Source organism: Lactuca virosa, chromosome 6 (genome assembly GCF_052849685.1).
Source record: "Lactuca virosa cultivar CGN04683 chromosome 6, Lactuca_virosa_CGN04683_v6, whole genome shotgun sequence".
Lineage (NCBI taxonomy): Eukaryota > Viridiplantae > Streptophyta > Magnoliopsida > Asterales > Asteraceae > Lactuca > Lactuca virosa.
Genome location: NC_136431.1, coordinates 199,046,210 through 199,067,369, shown reverse-complemented (window position 1 = coordinate 199,067,369; position 21,160 = coordinate 199,046,210). Strand labels below are relative to the sequence as shown.

Here is a 21,160-nt window from a genome sequence, read left to right as displayed (position 1 = left end):
ATTTGGCGCCATCCGTTTGTGAGACGAAGAACACAAACTAAAAGCAAAAGGCTGAAGAATCAATGGCGTCCGACGGCAGCGATGGACACGATGGCAATCAGGCTAGTCCCATACGCTCCATGGCAACGTTGGACGAAACACCGCCGCCCACGGTGGTCAACAGAGCAACCCTAGGTGAGGGAAGTTCTACAATAGCCACCAACACCGCCCCGCAACCGACAACTCACCAACCAACAACAGCTCCGGCAGGGCCACTTTTAACCACATCCGTTCAGATGCCGCCATTCTTTGTACCACCAACGCAGCAACCACCGTCGGTCCACCCAACGATGCTACCACCAGGCCAAGTTTTCAACAGTCAGCCGCCGTTTTCAGTGCCACCGTTCAATCAAGTGACGGGTGGACTGGGCCCAATGCTTTCCCTACCCCTACTGGCGCAGACTATGGTAGCTCATACACCACCTATCTACTCGATGGCGGGCACGTGGGCCGGACTGACCATTGCCTCCAACCATAACCTCCAGCAGGCCTCGACAATCAGCCCTTTAACACCAATACACCCTTTCCCCTCCGGCTATCCTCTCCAGTTGCCATTCCAATAACACCCCTTTTATGGACCAAGTCCAGGCTATCATGCATCGTCGTCATGCGGTTTAAACCTCCAACACCAGTCGCAAGGCACATCAATCGTTCCAACCCAAGACTACCTTTCTCCCAGCGTTACATCCCCGTTTGTCAAAGAGTTGCTAGACTACGAAATACCAAAAACGGCCAAACTGCCAACGCTCAAAACCTATAATGGCACTACCGACCCAGACAGCCACATCGACACGTATGAGTGGACAATGACGTCTCTGAAGCTTGACGAGAGGTTCTGGTGCACATATTTCCCGACGACTCTCGATGGCAACGCATGCACATGGTTCAAGACGTTACATCCAAGCAACATCTCAAATTTCGCTCAACTTAAATACTTATTCCTTACCAACTTCATGCAACTACGAAAGTACAAAGGAGATTCTCATTCCATAATAGGCTGTAAGCAAAAGGAGGGTGAAACCGTGCGAGAATATTTCACTAGGTTCATAAATACCACGTTAGACGTACCGGGACATGACGAGGGGCTCATAGCTGGCGCTTTCACATGGGGACTTTTACCAGGACCCTTGTCACAAAAGCTTATGGGTAAGAAACCCCAAACAAGGGCCGAGTTAAAGGAGAGGGTAGAACGATATTTGAGGCAAGAAGAAGGCGAGGCAGCAAAACAGGCATACCTAAATGCTATGACGACCAAACGCCACAACGCAAGTCACACGGACTTTCGAGGGGGAAGTAGGCCCTTTGGCCAGGTAAGGAGGCCTCAAGCGAGATTTCGGCCATTCAATAGAGACGACAGACGGAGTCTTCGACCGGAGGTGTATGCGGTATCAGAGAAACAACAGCCAACCAAGTCACCCAAGAGCCGGTATTGCGAGTACCACAAAAGCAAGACACAAGATACTGCCAGTTGCTCAGTACTCAAGAAGGAAATGGAGGAAAAGCAGCTCAAAGGAGACTTGGTGGAAATAGCGTGGAGTTTGCAAGCCAAATTTGACTCCGAAAACACCACGAACGCGCCTCGAGAAGGAGTTCAACCCAAGGAAATATTCATGATACGTAAGAAAAGAAGTAGGGAAGCACAGTCGCCAAACCACTGGATCCCCGGGCCCCCGGCGCGGAAGCTCACGTTCTCCGTGCAAGACCCCCGTCCTGAGGGATGGAGATGTGATAACCCATTGGTAATCCAGGCCTCCATCAAAGATGTGACCATACACAAAGTCTACGTCGACACAGGGAGTTCGTCAGATATAATCTATGTGCACTGTTTCCGGCTTCTCCTAGATCGATGGAAAGACAACCTGAGACCCACGACAGGGAGGCTGGTCGGATTCACCGGCCATAGCCTGTGGCCGCTGGGCACGATTCACCTCCCCCTGACAATCACCAACCACGATAAACAACGAAAGAAGACGGTCCTAATTGAGTTCGTGGTCATTCGACATTCGGCAGAGCACAACATCATCTTGGGGAGAACGGCCCTCCTAAAGCTAGGAGCGGTCCCGTCTACCATGCATGGAATCTTGAAATTCGACACCTCGGCAGGCCCAACCACGGTACTCGCCACCCCTCCCAGGGAATTGCAGTGCTTTACGGTCATGAAGCCAGCAGAGATGACTAAAGAAACAAAGAAGGCGCGACAAGACCCAAAAAAAGGAAAGGAAATAATAAACGAAGGATACCGTGATCAGCCGATCAGCATTGGTCACAACCTCCCAGGTCACGTTAGGGAAGCAGTAGTCGACTTACTCAAACGGTACAAGCACATATTTGCATGGACCCCCATAGACATGGTGGGGGTAGATAGGAAGGTCATTGAGCATAAACTGGCGATCAAGCCAGGGACAAAGGAAGTGAAGCAGAAAAAAAGGATCCAAGCAGGGGACCGCAACAGGGCAATTAACGCAGAGGTGGCTAAGCTGGCGGAGGCCGGAATAGTAAGGGAAGCAGTTTTCCTAACCTGGATCGCTAATCCGGTTATAGTGCGCAAGCAAGACGGATCATGGCGTACGTGTATTGACTTCTCAGACTTGAACAAAGCGTGTCCCAAGGACTGCTATCCCCTCCCGGAGATCGACCAGAAAGTGGAATCCCTGCAAGGGTTTAAGCTAAAGTGTTTCCTGGATGCATATAAGGTATATCATCAGATTCTGATGAGCGAGCAGGACGAAGAGAAAACGGATTTCTACACGGGTCATGGCACCTTTTGTTACACCAAGATGCCTTTCGGTTTGAAGAACACGGGAGCCACATACCAGCGCCTGGTTGACTCGATCTTCGCCGAGCAAATTGGGAGGAATATCGAGGTCTATGTCGACGATATGGTGATTAAGAGCTCCCATGAAAACAAAATGTTGCAGGACATCGAAGAGACTTTCCGAACACTGGAAAGGGTCGAAATGAAATTGAATCCGGCTAAGTGCACATTCGGGGTAGAAGAAGGACAGTTCTTGGGATACTATGTTACCAAACAAGGCATCCAGCCTAGCCCAATTAAAGTGGACGAGTTTATGGAGACACCACCCCCAGGCACACTCAGGGACGCACATGGTTTGAATGGGAAGCTCACGACTTTGAGTAGATTCATCTCGAAATCCGCTGACAAGGCCATGCCACTATTCCATACACTGAAAAGCTGTATTGAAAAGAACAACTTTCAATGGACAGCCGCGGCGGAAGAAGCGCTCCAGAATATTAAGGAAGCACTACACAAGCTACCCACACTGGCCAGCCCCATCCCAGGGGAAACACTGCAAATGTACCTCTCGACCTCAAACGAAGCGATATCCTCGGTGTTGACCGTAGAAAGGGAAGGAGAGCAGAAGCCAGTATACTTCGTGAGTAGGGTATTACAGGGTCCTGAACTCAATTACCCCACCCTGGAAAAGCTAGTCCCGACGCTCATTTACGCGGCACGACGTTTGAGGCGCTACTTCCAAGCGCACCAAATAGAGGTACTAACAAATGGCCCCATCAAACAGATATTACTTAAGCCAGAAACATCGGGCTGGTTACCAAAGTGGGCAATTGAGCTGGGGGAGCATGAGATAAGCTATCGTCCAAGGACAAGCATTAAGGGGCAAGCACTGGCTGATTTCTTGCTCGAAATTCCAGACGAAGGAAGCTCAGTCAAGGTAGGAATCTGGACGGTAGAGGAGGTCCCAGCTAACGACTGTTCATGGACGCTATATACCGATGGGGCATCCAGCAGGGAAGGATCGGGGGCAGGCTTAATCTTGACTAGCCCAGAGGGAGAGGAAGTGACCTACGCTCTTCGGTTCGACCTCCACACCTCAAATAACGAGGCGGAGTATGAAGCCTTGGTCGCAGGGTTGCGCCTAGCCAAACAAATGGGAGCGAAGGCTGTGACAGATCTAACGGATTCGAGATTAGCCGTGAACCAAATTAATGGAAGTTTTGAGGCAAGAGATCAGAGAGGTATGTGAGAATGGTGAGACAACTGATCCAGTCCTTCAGACAGTTCACGATTAAGCAAATACCTCGAAGCGAGAATAAAAGGGCAGACACTTTAAGCAAGTTGGCATCTACATGTTTCGATCATCTATCGAAGAAGGTTTTGGTAGAAGTGCTCAGGGAAAGGAGTATAGACGAACAACAAGTAAATACCTTGACAACAACCGGGCCCACATGGATGACACCATTTATGGAGTATTTGCGAAGGGGAGTACTACCATATGACCACAGTGAAGGTAGGAAAATACGTATAAAGGCGCCCTCATATGCATTGATAAACGGGGAGCTGTATCGAAAAGGGTTCACGACACCATGGTTGAAATTCGTAGATCAGGCCAGAGGGATGGAGGCGCTACAGGAGGCGCACGCAGGTCAGGCGGGAGCACACGAGGGAGCCAGAGCTTTAACGGGTAAAGTGCTCCGAATGGGAATATATTGGCCCACTGTACACAAAGACGCGCTGGGAGTGACTAGGAAGTGTGACGAATGCCAGTCTTATGCTCCAGTCCAAGAAAATCCGCCAGTACCACTGCAGAACATATCCAGCCCATGGCCATTCTACCAATGGGGCATAGACATTGGAGGCACGTTCCCGGAAGCACCTGGAAAGCTAAAGTACATGGTGGTGGCAGTAGACTACTTCACAAAGTGGATTGAAGCAGAACCGCTAGCGTGCATATCAGGAAGACACATGATAAAGTTTGTATGGAAAAATATCATGACAAGATTCGGAACACCTAAGGTGCTCGTCAGTGACAATGGACTACAATTTGCTGAAAACCCTTTCAGAGAATGGTGCGCCAGTAAAGGGATAAATGAGCGGTTCACATCGGTGGCGCACCCACAGGCTAATGGGCAAACAGAAGTGTCCAATCGAACCATTGTGAACGACATCAAGAAACGGTTGGGTAAGGCAAAGGGGAATTGGGCAGAGGAAATACCGGCAGTATTGTGGTCATACAGAACCACTCCACGAACAAGCATACGGGAGACCCCGTTCAGCCTAACATATGGGACGGAGGCTGTACTTCCCATTGAAATAACGGTTGGCACGTTGAGAGCGGTCAACACGGATGAAGAAAGCAATGCCCAAGACCTAAGATTGAATCTGGACGTCCTCGAAGAGAGGCGTGAGAAGTCGGAGATACGCCAAGCTGCATACAAGCGCGTAACAGAAAGGTATTACAATCAGAGGGTGAAGGAGAAAGCGTTCAGGGTAGGCGAGTATGTGTTGAGAAGGAACGAGGCAAGTCGAACCCAACCTCAAGGAAAGCTGGGCCCGGTATGGGAGGGCCCGTATAAGATCATAGAAGCAAATAGGAATGGCGCATATGTGTTGGAAACAGTGGAAGGGAGGCGGATACCAAGAACATGGAACGCTAGAAACTTGAAGAAGTTTTTCTTTTAAGGACGAAGTGGCAAATAGCCCTAGTTGCCCAGCGTCGTACTTAGTATACCACATTTCACTACAAGAAAAATGACTTACAGTCACACCAAAAAAGTGTGACTATATGCGTATAGTGACATTTTATTTTTTCACTGAAAGAAAAATGGCAAATGTGTACGAAATTTTTTTCCTTAAATATCCAATATTGTAGCATTAAACAGTTATTAGTCACACATATTTATTTAACGTTGTGACTGTATATCACCAAAATGCGACATTCATGATGTTTTAGTGTAGTTGTTTTCTTACATATGGTCACACAATTTAAATTTTATTACGACTGTTGTGTATCTTTTGTAAACTTGTAATTATGGTGAGTGTGACCATGTTTGCTAAATGGCCACAAGTACTTTACTTTCATATGTGACGAATTGCTAATTATTAGTCACAAAAAACAATCAACGTTTGTGACTATAACCTAACGTATAGAGACAAACGAAGAAGTGAATTAAAATCATAAGTATTATAAAGTCACACATTTTGTTAAAATTAAGGATAATTCGGTATCGTATTAAGACTATTGGGTATATTTTAGACACATATAATTTACGGTAAACATGTCCGTGTTCGGTAAATGGACACATATAGTTAATGATCTATGTGACGATTTCCTAGTATTTAGTGTCAACAACAATCAATTATGGTATTTATTTGCCACATAAATTGTTTTCCATGTTGTTATTGTTTAACTTAGTGACAAATTTTTTTTAATAAACATCACTTTAAATCAGTTGTAGTCTCATAATTCTTGTATATTATGACTATTGTTAACCATTTAGCCACACGTTACAAATTGATGTAAAGTAACCATTGTATATTTTTAGAGACATTAAAGACGTATATAACATGGCAAAAATCATACTACAGCCACTATAACTTACTATTTGCTGTTACTTTTTATACATTTTAGACACATGAAAATACTTTAAATTAAAGTAACGACACAACAATATGAAACACAAACAAAATTCATAATTTTATATTAATAATAATTGACATCGAAATCCATATATACATTACATTCCTAACTAAAATATCAAAGAAAGGAAAATTTTCGTAATTTAAAGAATTTAAATAATGGTTAAAAAATCAAACACATCATAAACCAAAACCTAAACATAACTAGCTAGGCATTCATTTTGTTTGTATTGCTCCTTGTCTTCTTCAGAAGGGCATCAGATGATATGTAAGTTGGTTTCCTTTTTGTTGATTTTTGATGTGATATAATTTCTGGTACCTATAACAACAACATTGAAACCAATAAAATTAATTCATCATAAACTTAGTATAGTACTTTATGAAGAAAATAAAGTTTAATGCAAAAAGTATTGGACATATTGAAACAAACCTCTGACTCGGTTTGCACAAGGTATTTTGGCCATGGAACAAAACTTTTATATGCATCCTCAACTAATTTGAATTCTCCAGTTTGATGGGGGTAGAAATGCAGTTTTTACAACCACTTCATCAATGGAAACTTTATAGCAATCATCTTGTAGAGGAACTCCATGAATGAATTGTCTTTCTGATGATAAGTGAATGGTATCGCGGGCAACGATGTTCCTTTTATACGGATATGATATACTACACTTGATTGGCTACAATGACAAGTAATGTTATAATCTGGAAAAAAAAACAGAAATGTATATTCATGATGTAAAAAAACACTGACCTGGTGAATGAGATTATTTGGTGAAACTTTTGGTATGTCATGATTGATAGTGGTAGTCTTAGACTCAACAGTTTTGTTGGTGGTTTTTGTATTTGCCTGATATCAAGATTTAAGACATATTTAAACATATATTTTAATAAAAAAGATTAAATAAAAGTATTGAAAACTGTAAAGTTAGTATATACTACTGTTGCAGATTTCATGGAAATCAATTTTGCATCGGGTGCTGCAGTTGCAGATTTCGTTTGAACAGGTTTTTTGTTGGGTTTTGGAATAACCTACATAATATAAAGTCCAACATGAAAAATCAGAAATCAGTACCAAACAAATATATATATATATATATATATATATATATATATATATATATATATATATATATATATATATATATATATATATATATATATCAACGATGATCTAATAAGACGATAACATACTGGTGTTACAGGTTCTGAAGGTTCATTGGTTTTGAGACTAACAGGAGACGTTTCATTACTTTGTACAATCTTCTCACTTGAAATACCCTAGAAAATATAAAGAAACAGGAAAAATGTTTAAAAGAAATGCAATTTAGAACTAACATTGACAACATATATTTTCAATAAGATTACTTACAATTGTTTTGGAAAGTCAGCTCCTTTTGCATTAAGATGAGCCAAAACTAGCTTTAGTGTTTGATCTTGTTCATTAACCTTTGTAGACAAAGCCTTGAGTTCAACATCTTTTTTCTCAAGCTCAAGTTTTCCATTATGCAGTGCAACTTTAAGATCTTTAATTTCTTCCTTAGATGACCCTTTGCTGTGAGGAACATTGAAATATCTGTTGTAAGTGACTCCCGTGCCGACACCCTTTAAAAATCCGCCCTTTTCCTTGCCAAAAACTAAGGTCATGGCATCCGTTCCTGGTTCAACATTTGCTTGTCCTTCTTTTATTTGCTTCTCATGTTCCATCTACCAAACAAAAAATTAATAATTATTGTCTTAATAACAATGATTAAAATATTTAAAGTAAAAGAAAAAGAAAAGTGTAGTGAAGTTACTAGTTTATCAGCCATGGTTTTAACATCTTCATCCTTAAATTCTCCTTTACTTTCACGCCCTTTACACCACATAACTGACCTTGGGGGCATTTCCTCCTTCGAAATCACATTCTCTTCAATCTTGATAAAAAAAATTAAATTATAAAGAATATGAAACAAAAGCATGTTAAATAAAATGATATGAAGTTAATGTAGCTAATGACCAAGCTTACCAACTTCCTCCAAAGAGTTGTATACCCCCTCGTCCCATCCGATGAGCATACTTTGACATATTTCTCGCTTTGATAGTCCTTTGTGACACATTCTGTGAAATAAAAGTAACATATTTGTCACGAACGTTTATATCCCAGATTATGATAAATAAATGAATAAGTTTTGAAAAAAGATTTTAACATTAAATTCTTGAGATTGTGTATAAGTCACAAATTTGTTCCAATCATCTTGTTCAGTGATTAGTGCACGATAACGAAGTGGGATTTTTTCAAGCTTTTTGGGATTGCCTAGATGTGGTTTGATGTAATCTGCATACAACTTTCTTCTGAAATTCCGTAGAAGAATACCAAGTCTATTCATCACAAATTGTTTTCCATTTTCATGAACCTCAAAATAGCGCTAAAAAAACAATGAGAATGTTAGTATTTAAAACTTGATTTTTACATATATTATGTTATACAGATTAAAAAATTGAAGAAAATATTTACTGTTATCTCTTCCCATAGTATGTCCTTCATTTCCGGTTTAACTTTTTTCCAGCAAAGAGCACTTAATCCCACCTTCTCGCGGACAAGATCACCTAAATAGCTAACAAAGACTGCATTATTCTTCCCTGTAAACTTACCGAATTCATCAAACCTGACACGTTTTTTTTCCCACCAGAATTGACATATTCAGTCTTCAGTTTTGGCAATCGAGTCATGCCCCTCTTCCTATTTGACCTTGTAGGAACTGTTTTATGGATTTCTTCTTCCGAATCTGATTGGCTATTGTAGTGAATGTCTTTATTTTCACCATTCTCTGTATCCGAATCATATTCTTGGTTTCCATCATCTAGCTCATATTCTGTATTATAGTCAGGGATATCCTCATGTTGTTCCTTGTCAACCTCCATCATTCTTCTGTTGACAAAACAGATTGAAAATAAGTTTGATTGTTTATAAGTTTAATGATAATGTATGAACAAATAATATTACAGACAATTGCTCACATAAACATTTCATCGAACAGTTGGTGTGCAAGAAGCACACCAATATGAAGAATCAAAATTCTTTGTGTTATGCATGATCCGTGATCAATACAATCAATAACATTGAAACTATACGTACACAAACAATATACTTACACTAGAAAGCTTGATGAATGATGAACTGAAGTATGATCCTTTTGGGATATAACCTAACGCTAAACAAAACAATGGTGGAATAAATGACAGTCTATTAAATATTAAAATGATTTAACAGGTCCTAAATTGATGGAGGTTACCAAAAAATTATCGGAATTTCCTTCATCCGATGGATTGATTTCATAGTTTTGGCGGTGCGATAGATGAAGATTTCCCGCTTTGATTTGGAGCCCAAAAACCATACAAAAAAATATTTGCCTCTCATTAGTTTTTGTTTAAATTCGTTTGACAGATTCAAATGTGTTTCAAATTTTGATCTCATAGTAATCCCACACGATTAGAAGAAAAAATCGTGGTTTAGAAACATGTCCTGCCTTTTCAAAAATTAGTATGATTTATTTGGTAAGAATATAAATATTACATATTTGGTCCTTCTAACTTAACAATTTATTTTTTGGAAAAACATTTATGACTATTTGAAATAAAAAATATATAAAGTTAAAAAATAAAATATACAAGGGAAAAATATTATTATATAAAAAAAATAATAATATGGTCTAGTAGGCGTAATTATTTATAATAATAATTTATATGCCATAACTCCATAAACCAATGACTATCCTATGGTATTACACACTTACAACCCGTACATGACATAATGAGGTCCAAACCCACAACCAAGATCCATACATGACCTAAAGAGGTCCAAACCCACAACCAACACCCGTACATGACCTAATGAGGTCCAAACCCACAACCAACACCCATACATGACCTAAAGAGGTCCAAACCCACAACCAACACCCGTACATGACCTAATGAGGTTGAAACCCACAACCAACACCCATACATGACCAAATGAGGTCCAAACCCACAACCAACACTATGGACATGACCAAATGAGGTCCAAACACACAACCAACACCCATACATGACCTAAAGAGGTCCAAACCCACAACCAACACTATGGACATGACCAAATGAGGTCCAAACCAACAACCAACACCCATACATGACCAAATGAGGTCCAAACCCACAACCAACACCCATACATGACCAAATTAGGTCCAAACCCACAACCAACACTATGGACATGACCAAATGAGGTCTAAACCCACAACCAACACCCATACACGACCTAAAGAGGTCCAAACCCACAACCAACACTATGGACATGACCAAATGAGGTCCAAACCCACAACCAACACCCATACATGACCTAAAGAGGTCCAAACCCACAACCAATACTATATACATGACCAAATGAGGTCCAAACCCACAACCAACACCCATACATAACCAAATGAGGTCCAAACCCACAACGAACCAAACCCACAACCAACACTATATACATGACCAAATGAGGTCCAAACCCACAACCAACACCCATACATGACCAAATGAGGTCCAAGCCCACAACCAACACCCATACATGACCAAATGAGGTCCAAACCCACAACCAACACCCATACATGACAAAATGAGGTCCAACCCCACAACCAACACTATGGACATGACCAAATGAGGTCCAAACCCACAACCAACACCCATACATGACCAAATGAGGTCCAAACCCACAACCAACACTATGGAGATGACCAAATGAGGTCCAAACCCACAACCAACACCCATACATGAGGTAAAGAGGTCCAAACCCACAACCAACACTATGGACATGACCAAATGAGGTCCAAACCCACAACCAACACCCATATATGACCTAAAGAGGTCCAAACCCACAACCAACACTATATACATGACCAAATGAGGTCCAAACCCACAACCAACACCCATACATGACCAAATTAGGTCCAAACCCACAACCAACACCCATACATGATCAATTGAATTAAAAAATTCATTTTACATATTTATTAAAAACTTATATATGAATTTATTTATTTGTTTGATAAAAAAACAATGCTAGTATGGATATTATATTTAATTATTATTGTAGATAGTTTTTTACATGAATATAATACATATTAATGTAAATACTAGATATATTAATGTGTATTACAAAAATGTGTAATCATTATTGTAGCCGAATAGCCGTCGTTCAAAATCCACCTCTGTAGACTGCAACTAATCGGAGAAGTGATGGCCTCAGTCGACGTCCCTTCACCTCCGACTGATGATCCTTATAAACCGTTCGCTTATGTCAATTTCGTCATTCTCACATATTCATTACGTTACGATAACTTCGATTACTCCTTCTTCCTCTTTGAAAAAAAATACGTCGATTTTCAGAAGAGAAGATGAATGCTGATCCGTGGGCCCGTCCGAACTTCAATCTCTGGAGTGTAAGCGCAGAACCACCAAAAAACAAACCGGTGTTTGAATACGGGAAGCCAAACGACAAACGATTCACCATTCGCGTTGTCCATGGTGGGTTCTTTACAGACTACCCAGGCAAGGCGTAGCAACAGACCAAGGTTCACTTCATTTCTTATGTGAACATCGATTTGTTAGACATGGAGTTGCTTGGGCGTTTTTCTAGAAGCCTTGGGTATACCAGTTTGGGGAACTGGTATCATATGCCCATCGAAGAACAGAGTGGGTTGTCAATGGTTCCAATACTAAATGATGAATGTTTGGAACCATTCAAGACGTTAGTTAGGGCCACCAATTCAAAGAGATTGAACATCTCTATGTTGAACACAGGCCTGTGTTTGTTCCAAACAATTTCCCACACTTTTTGATGAACTCTCCAGCCAAACGTGTTGAGAAGCTTATTCACATGTTTTTAACAAAACATACAATGGCTTCGGTTGATGATGAATAGCATACATCCAACATATGCTAAACATGAGAATTCCAAGAGAAAAAATGGAGGATGTTATGGACATGGCGAAAGAAAATGTCATAGCATGGAAAAACATAGCCTAGGTGAACTATGTTGTAATCTTTTTTGTGATTAATATAGAGTGAATATGATACTCTACTTTTGTACTTAATATGAAACTCTTTTATTTAATGAATTGTTATATATTATGTCTATAGGTGATATTGTTTTGATTATATAGTAAGTCTACATTTGATGTTATATATTATGTCCCTGTTTTGATATATTATGTTGTGAAAAAGGCAATGTTGTTTGCTAACACAGGGGTATAACAGTCTATTACATGTTATATGCCCAAATTTGATGGTGTTTGCAATATAACTGTCTTAGGGGCAAAATCGGAATTAGTTGTTATTATGATTTTATATGTTAATTATATCCATGTTTTTCATAACTTGTAACTGAGTCATATTTGTCCCTGTTTTAGTTAATTTTTTATTAAGATAGCAATGTACTTTGAAACTTAGTTGTAACCTGTATTTATGCTAACACAGGGGTATAACAGTCCTTTATATATTATATGTCCAGATTTGATGTTGTTTTTAATATAATTGTCTTATGGGCAAAATGGTAATTAGTTATCATTCTATATTTTATATGTTAATTATGTCCATGTCTTGCATATTTGTCCCTGTTTTACTTAATTTTTTATTAAGATGGCAATGTAGTTTGAAACTTAGTTGTAACCTGTATTTATGCTAACACAGGGGTATAACAGTCCTTTATATATTATATGTCCAGATTTGATGTTGTTTTTAATATAATTGTCTTATGGGCAAAATGGTAATTAGTTATCATTCTATATTTATATGTTAATTATGTCCATGTCTTGCATATTTGTCCCTGTTTTAGTTAATTTTTTATTAAGATGGCAATGTAGTTTGAAACTTAGTTGTAACCTGTATTTATGCTAACACAGGGGTATAACAGTCATTTATATATTATATGTTTTATATGTTAATTAAGATTGTTATAGCAAGGGTATATCTGTCCATTAATTGTTATTATGATAAAACAAACAAAATTATATAATTTCCTGCTAACTGTGTTTGTATTAGATTAGTTTTAGTGGATTCCTTTCTCTTTTGGTTAATGTTTTTTTTTTCATAAAGCAATTATTTGCAAACAACCAGACACCTCACTTGGTAAGTGTCATACCCCACTTGGTAAGTGTCAATGTAGTTATTGGTATATTTTGGAATGTCATGGGTTCGAACCCAATTACCAACACTTTTTTTTTCTTTTTTTTAATGTCTCGATATGTCCCTGATCATCCACTTTTTTATCACTTCTCCACATGCCATTGATCATCCAGACTCATTGCGTAAATATCCCAAATTAGACAATATGAATTCCTATCGATTCAATCTCTGATAACTACAAAGGCACTGCAACTACGTTTATTCTTCAACCAGAAATTGATGCGTCAACATCAAATTCATACAGGTACAAATACTACATTTAATTAATACAGGAAATTACAAAACAATTACCCTCATAATATGAATATTTGTTATCTCGTTGGGTCATGATGTGTGTAATTATATTTTATTTTGAGTTAACAAGTTTTTTTCTTTCAAGATATTGGATTTATGAGTAATGTGATCTATTTTGTTTATGCACACCAACTGTTTGTTAAAATAGGTCAATAAACAGGAAACATATATTGCTTGTTGACGCTGTTGTAAGCTGAATATGGATAAGTCTTGGATGAGAGCATACAGAACATGAGAAACCTATGTAAAAGGTGTTGCAATATTTATCAAATATGCAGTGCACAATTACAAGATTTCTAAACATATGGATCCTGCAGATACCAAAAAAAAGATAAGAATTCCCTGTCCATGTGTTAAGTGTGTAAACCACATATCTCATTCGGTGGATGTGGTAGATGATCATCTATTCAGGAATGGAATTGATCAAACATACACAAATTGGAATAAGCATGGAGAAACAGAAGAACCACCAAGAAGTTATGTATATGAACATAATTTTGACATGGATACGTCAAACGATGTAGATTCCACGAACATGAACACATAAATGCCAACAGATGCTGCAGAAACAGTAGAGATGGTTGAAGCTGTAGAAGAAAATTTTATTGGGAACCCTGATAAGTTTAGAGAACTGATAGAGGATGCCGAGAAGCCCCTATACACAGGGTGTCATAATTTCACAAAGTTATCTGCAATCATTCAACTACTCAACTTGAAGAGTAAGTATGGAGTATCAGATAAGTGCTTTACAAAATTATTAGTTTTGATAAAAAACATGTTACCAGAAGGAAACGAAATGTACATAGTACATATGAGGCGAAAAAAGCATTTAAGGCAATGGGTTCAGGGTATACTAAGATACATGCATGTGTCAACAATTGTATACTTGACAGAAACGAATACACAGACTTGGCAGCATGTCCTACTTGTGGTAAATCAAGATGGAAGGTTGATGAACAAAAAAATAAAATTTACAACAATATTCCTGCAAAATGTTTGTGGTACTTTCCAATTAATCCGCGCTTCAAGCGTCTTTTTCAGTCTAAGACAACTGCAAAAGATTTAACATGGCACGCAACAGAAAGAAAGGTGGATGTTGGCATTTTAAGTCACCCAACTGATTCACCAGCATGGGCTGCCATTGATGACAAATATCCTGATTTTGCTAGCGAACAAAGATATTTGCGACTAGGCATTTCGGCGGACGGGGTTGATGTGAACAGAGGAAATAGGAGTCATAGTGTTTGGCCTGTTTTAACTGTCATTTACAACCTTCCACCATGGTTGTGTATGAAGAGAAAGTTCATCATGCTTTCGTTATTGATTTCGGGAACACCAGGAAACGATATTGATGTGTTCCTAGCACCTTTTATTGATGATCTGCAATTATTATTTGACTTTGGAGTTGAAACATACGATGCATATGCACAAAAGCATTTTAAACTACGCGCAATTGTGTTTTGGACTATTAATGATTATCCTGCTTTAGGTACATTAAGTGGTTGCCCATACAGCGGTTTTCAAGGTTGTGTTGTGTGTGGTGAAGAGACACATTGCATTAGACTCCCTGAATCGAATAAGCAGATTTATGCTGGTCATAGAAGATTTCTACCGTATGATCACCCGTTCAGAAGACAAAAGAAGGCATTCAATGGACAACAAGAGTTCTCACCCTCTCTAGAACCTATGAATGGGGAGGAGATATATAACAGGGTAAAATTTATAATTAATAAATGGGGAAAGGTTAATAAGGGCAAAGGAGGCAGAAATCCAACAATCAACAAGTGGAAGAGGTGGGAAGATGAATAAAAAAAAGAGAAAATCACACCAAGTGGGTATTTCAGATATGGGCCAGCAAAATAATACATACTGGAAGAAATTCAATATATGGTATAGACAACTAAGGTATTGGCCCGACAATTTGGTTCCACATTGTATAGATTTTATGCATGTGGAAAAGAACGTGGGTGAGAGTTTAACAGGAACTGTTTTGAACGTTCCCGGGAAGACGAAAGATGGTTATAAAGCTTGATTGGATTTGGTTCATTATGGTTTAAAACCAGAGCTGCATCCTCAGATAGAAGGGAACAACACAACACTTCCCGCAGCAGGTTGTGCATTGACAAAAGAGGAAAAAGACAAATTCTGTGACACTTTATACAACTTAAGGGTTCCTCAAGGGTATTGTTCTAATTTTTTTAGTTTGGTGAGTCCAAAGGATAGGAAGTTGATCGGACTAAAATCACATGACTATCACATGCTCATGCAACAATTTTTTCCCATAACAATTCGATCTATTATGCATCCACCCACCAGAGTTGCTATTAGAAGGTTTTGTTTCTTTTTCAAATCAATATGTAGCAAAGAAATCATAGTGGATGAGCTCGATAAGTTGCAAGAGGAGTTATGTGTAACCTTATGTCTTCTTGAGAAACACTTTCCACCATCATTTTTTGATGTGATGATTCATTTAACCGTTCATCTCACTAGGGAAGTAAAATTATGCGGTCCAATATTCTTTAGATGGATGTACCCATTCGAAAGGTTTATGAAGGTTATTAAGGGGCACGTGCGAAACAAAAATATAGCAGAAGGATGCATTGCAGAAGAGACAATTGAGTTTTTTAGTCAATTCCTTAAAAGGATGGATACTGTTGGTATTCCACCTGACAATCATAACAATTGTGGAATTCATAAAGGTGTAGATAGTAGCTCTATTACGGACGGTACTCCTCTATCAGCTGCTAAATCGGTAGAAGTTTCTGCAGAACTATTCAGCAAAGCACATTTATTTGTATTGCAAAATACATCTGAAGTACTCCCATATATCAAGTAAGGTTTTTTACATGTATGTTTTTTTTATAATAATATTAACATTAACGTATTGACAGACGACACATGGAATTTTTGGAACATCTACACCCTACTAAACGAAAGGCACATATAGAACAAGAGCATCGTAAAACATTTGGTCATTGGTTACGAAAGGAGGTATATTCTTGTCAAATATGTTGTGTTCTTTGTTATTTTTTCTTGATTTCTTAAATTCATAATCTAATTACAATTCAGGTAGAGAGAGAGAGTTAGGGGCCTGTAGAGAAAGTATAATCGAGACAATGAGATGGATTTCACATGGACCCAATAAGAACATTATTAAATACGATGTATATGCTATTAATGGATATACTTTTCGTACAAAAGCTCGTGAAGGTAAAGTTTACCAAAACAGTGGGGTTAGTGTTGTTGCAACTGACACACACATCACTAAAGAAGTTGTAACATATGCCAAAACACTTATTATGGTGTTTTACAAGAGATATGGGTACTAGATTATCATTTTAAAAGAATTCCAATTTTCATGTGTGACTGGGTTGACAATAGAAATGGGGTAAAAAGGGATAAATTGGGGTACACACTAGTTGAACTAAAAAGATTAGGCCATAAAGGTGATCCCTTCATATTGGCCTCACAAGCACAACAAGTTTTTTACGTGACAGACCCACTCGATCAAAAAATGTCTATTGTGTTCAAGACACCTCCCAAATATTACAGAGATACATATGAAGATGTAGATGAAGAATTTAGTACTATTGTTCCTCATAATGATAACATATTGCCACGTGTAGACACACTTGACTTGCAGAAGGAAAATGACTATTTTCGTACTGATTGTCACAGTATTCTTATACGTACGGTACGTGTTTCTTAATGTCAATAATTACATTTGTAGCTATAATATTTCTCCTTCTTTTAACACTTAATGATCTTTATTTTTTGTTTGTAGAAGGGAAAGGCCAAACCTTGAGCATAGCGTTATGTGGAGAATAAGAAAATGACAAAAAATGACGATGTACTGTAGTTAATATCTTTTTACCATATTATACCATCAAACTATTCTGGTGTAATATTGTTATAACTCAAACATATTTTTTTTTCGGTTTTTTACTGTTATATTGTTACACATGTTATAACATAAACTGCATGTAATAGCAATGTACTTTCGTTATGCAATGTTACACAAGTTATGTTGTATTCATTTCATTTATTTATCATAATATTCTGTTAAAATAATTTGTAATCTTTTCATTTATTATGGTGTATTATCTGGTGCAATTAAAAGAATAGATGACAAAAATGACAATTTGGTCCTTTCTTATAACTCTTATTCAAGACGATATTATTTTTATTTTATGACTATATTTACATATAGACACATATAATAGCTGTAAATGTAACTAAATGCTACCTACACACACAATATTTGTTTATTCTTAAAGCCAATTCATAATATTTTGACACACATAATAAAAGGTACATGACCATAAGTAACATATTTAATGAACGACCCCTAATTATAACGATAAGACAATATTTTTCTTTTATGACTATATTTACATATAGACACATATAATAGCTGTAAACGTAACTAAATGCTACCTACACACACATTATTTGTTTATTCTTATAGCCAATTCATAATATTTTGACACACATAATAAAAGGTACATGACCATAAGTAACCAATAGTAACTTCTTTTAATTTTTTGCGTAAACTAAATACAACTAGTATAGAACCGCCCTATGGACACACAAATAATTAGTGTGACCAATATTTGTCACCTTTTAGCTACTTTGTCTGTTATGTGGCTAAAAAGGCAACAAGTTATAGACACACAGAGAACTAACTCATGTGACGATAATTTTATCTACTATCTCTCATAAAAAAAGTGTGACAATCTTAATCGATATATGTGGCTGATTGTGACCTATGGCCTCAGTGTTCGAGTGTGACTAATATTTGTCACATTTGGTATAATTAAGTGTCATAAAAGTTTTGATTTTCTATATAATGGCCACACAATCTAATTTAAATGTATCCAAAAACAGTTTATAAATTTTTTTAGTGACTTTTGGCCACACTTTTAAGAAAAAGTGTCACAGGCCGTTTTTCGGAAAGTGTGACCGTAGATCATTTTTGTACTAGTGTTTTTAAGTACTTAGTGTACTTGATTTCATGCTTGGCGACATAATTCTCATACTTAGTGTATTGGAGCCCACAGTCAATGTAATTGAATGGTTGATATGCCCAATTTTAATACTCAATGTATTAAATTTTAAAATGTTTAAATACTTAACACATTGAACTTTATTGATGGGTGCTTAGAGAACCCAGCCTTGACACTTAGCGTGTCGATATTAATATGGGCAAAACAAAATGCTTAGTGCATCAAAATACTGTTAGAAGAAAGCAATGCTTAGAGCATGCAGCTGGACACCCAATACACCAAACGTCTTTACATACAATCAAAAGAGTAATTTTTAGCAAAGCCCATACATTACATGCCCAGAGCGAAACAAAAAAAAAGAAACTAAAACAACCATAGAGGATATTTTCACGCCCCAGGAGGGGTAGCACACGATGCCGGAGCATCTTTGTTTTCATCACCATTGTGTCCATCGCCAACGACCATTCCCACCACCGCACCCTCGCCACCAACTCCAACGTCACGGGCGCCATCATCCTCAACATCTTGCCCATCCTGACCAGCATCAACTTCGATCACCTGCATAATTTCATCCCCTCGAATCACCATACCCTCTGGGGTACCTTCTGAACCAGAGAAAGAACACAACTCCCGGAGGCCCCCAATATCCAAATCTCTCAAACCCAATAAAGATGCATGATCCATACTCGCAAACGATAACAGAGCATCATTCACGCTAACCACCAGACCAGTGGAGGAAAGACATACACCAGCATCATCAGACCCAGCTCCAGCGGTCACTTTCTGAACGGATTTAATCCCAGCCACAAAAGCAGCGTGTCGAATGAGACTTATAGAATTCGTGAAATCCGGATGCTCAATCAACTTATCCACAATACGAACGACACCCACACGTACTAACCAATCCAAATCTCGACGAGAAGTACCCACATCCACTTGCAAAGAAGAGATTAACTTGTCACGATCAGCAACATCGCGCTCAAGACTCTCAACTTGAATCATCAAACCTTCATTCACTTGAGTAAGGGATTCAACCTTGGCCTCTAAAGCGGCTCTAGCTTCGTCAAGGATAGCCTTCTCAGATACAAGGAGCTGACACTTTTGTTCAGAAAGTTGGAGGTCTTCACCAAGCTCGCCAACGCGACGCTCCAGCCCCACCACGCGTGACTCGCATGTGGCATGGGTGGCCTCCATTTTGCTAAGGGAGTGAATGCGTCCGGAGCCGGCAACAAGGTAAAACATGGGTTGCGCGGCGGCGTAAGCCATATTATGGGCAAGAGCAGGGTTACCCATGGCCTCCATGTCACTAACTGCAACAGGAGGAAAAGCATGGCGAGAGAACTCCAGAGCATTGGCACGAATAGATAACCGAGAATCATTGTGAAGATTCCAAGAAGGGACAAAGACAGGGGGCCTGGCGGAACTCTCCCCAGTAACACCGCCCAGAGGGAGTGACGCCTGACCGGGATCGCTAGAGTCCTTCACGGGAGAAAGCTTCGAAGGAAGAAACGGAACACTTGGAACAGGTATAGCTGAGATAGACGAAACAACGGGCTGATCACGCGCCCCATGGATCCCCTCAGACTGTTGCGCGTCGTCATCGGAGATCACAACCACGCCGGTCGGCATGGAAGCCATAGAACTCAACAGGCGGGAAAAGCTACGCCTGGTCTAAATTCTTTTGGCGACATTAGGTGCGCCGGTAAACGGTTCACCCATGGCCAAGACGGCTTTCATCTTCGCCTGCATGCGCCGAGCGTCAGCAATGATACCCTCTTTTCTATCCTCGCTACTCTCCATGGAAGAGGAGAGGGTACTTCCCAGAGGCATGACAACAGAAATAGGGCGAGCACGGAAGGGATTCGTCTCCGACGCCGACTCGCCTGTAGGAGAAGTAGAAGGAGCAGTAGTCAAAGCAAGCTGGACCAACCGGTGAGGCGGAGGGAGCCGGTCAACTAGAGCCACCTCGCGATACTCCAGCTTGCCCCGGTAGCGTTTCCGTAGAACCTCATCCATAGACAAAGGGGATTCAGCACCTGGGAAGGACAGAACGCGAAGTATCAGTCACCTAAAAAAAAGAGAAGAAGAGAAGAGGGAGAAGGAAAAGAGGAAAGAAGAAATCCAAACAGAGCAGTTACCGTCAACGTTGCAAAAGAACGCCGCCATTTTGCCACGACGCCTCCAAGAGGGACTCATCCCTACACCAGAAAGGAGGGCCTCAGAGTAGTCCTCAGGAGATACT

At 39.3% G+C, this 21,160-nt stretch overlaps 2 protein-coding genes across 2 annotated transcripts; both read left to right on the top strand.

Annotated features, from left to right (window-relative positions):
* The first annotated feature begins 845 nt into the window (after window positions 1-845).
* LOC145122215 (uncharacterized) lies at window positions 846-4,043 on the top strand. Its single transcript, XM_079057855.1, has one exon. The coding sequence runs from the start codon at window positions 846-848 to the stop codon at window positions 4,041-4,043; it is 3,198 nt and encodes a 1,065-aa protein (XP_078913981.1).
* A 10,416-nt stretch (window positions 4,044-14,459) lies between these two features.
* LOC145122214 (uncharacterized) lies at window positions 14,460-17,717 on the top strand. Its single transcript, XM_079057853.1, has 9 exons — window positions 14,460-14,710; window positions 14,806-15,576; window positions 15,656-15,930; window positions 15,976-16,093; window positions 16,274-16,744; window positions 16,804-16,871; window positions 16,982-17,234; window positions 17,294-17,606; window positions 17,697-17,717. Exons 1-9 carry the CDS (start codon window positions 14,460-14,462, stop codon window positions 17,715-17,717), a joined length of 2,541 nt encoding a protein of 846 aa, XP_078913979.1.
* Window positions 17,718-21,160: the final 3,443 nt, after the last annotated feature.

Bases quoted from the DNA above. Each gene is read 5' to 3' on its own strand.
- LOC145122215 (XM_079057855.1), top strand. From the start codon at position 846: ATGACGTCTCTGAAGCTTGACGAGAGGTTCTGGTGCACATATTTCCCG.
- LOC145122214 (XM_079057853.1), top strand. From the start codon at position 14,460: ATGCCAACAGATGCTGCAGAAACAGTAGAGATGGTTGAAGCTGTAGAA. The intron at 14,711-14,805 runs GTACATAGTACA...TATACTTGACAG, and splicing joins TTACCAGAAGGAAACGAAAT to AAACGAATACACAGACTTGG. The intron at 16,094-16,273 runs GTATTGTTCTAA...ATCAATATGTAG, and splicing joins AACTTAAGGGTTCCTCAAGG to CAAAGAAATCATAGTGGATG.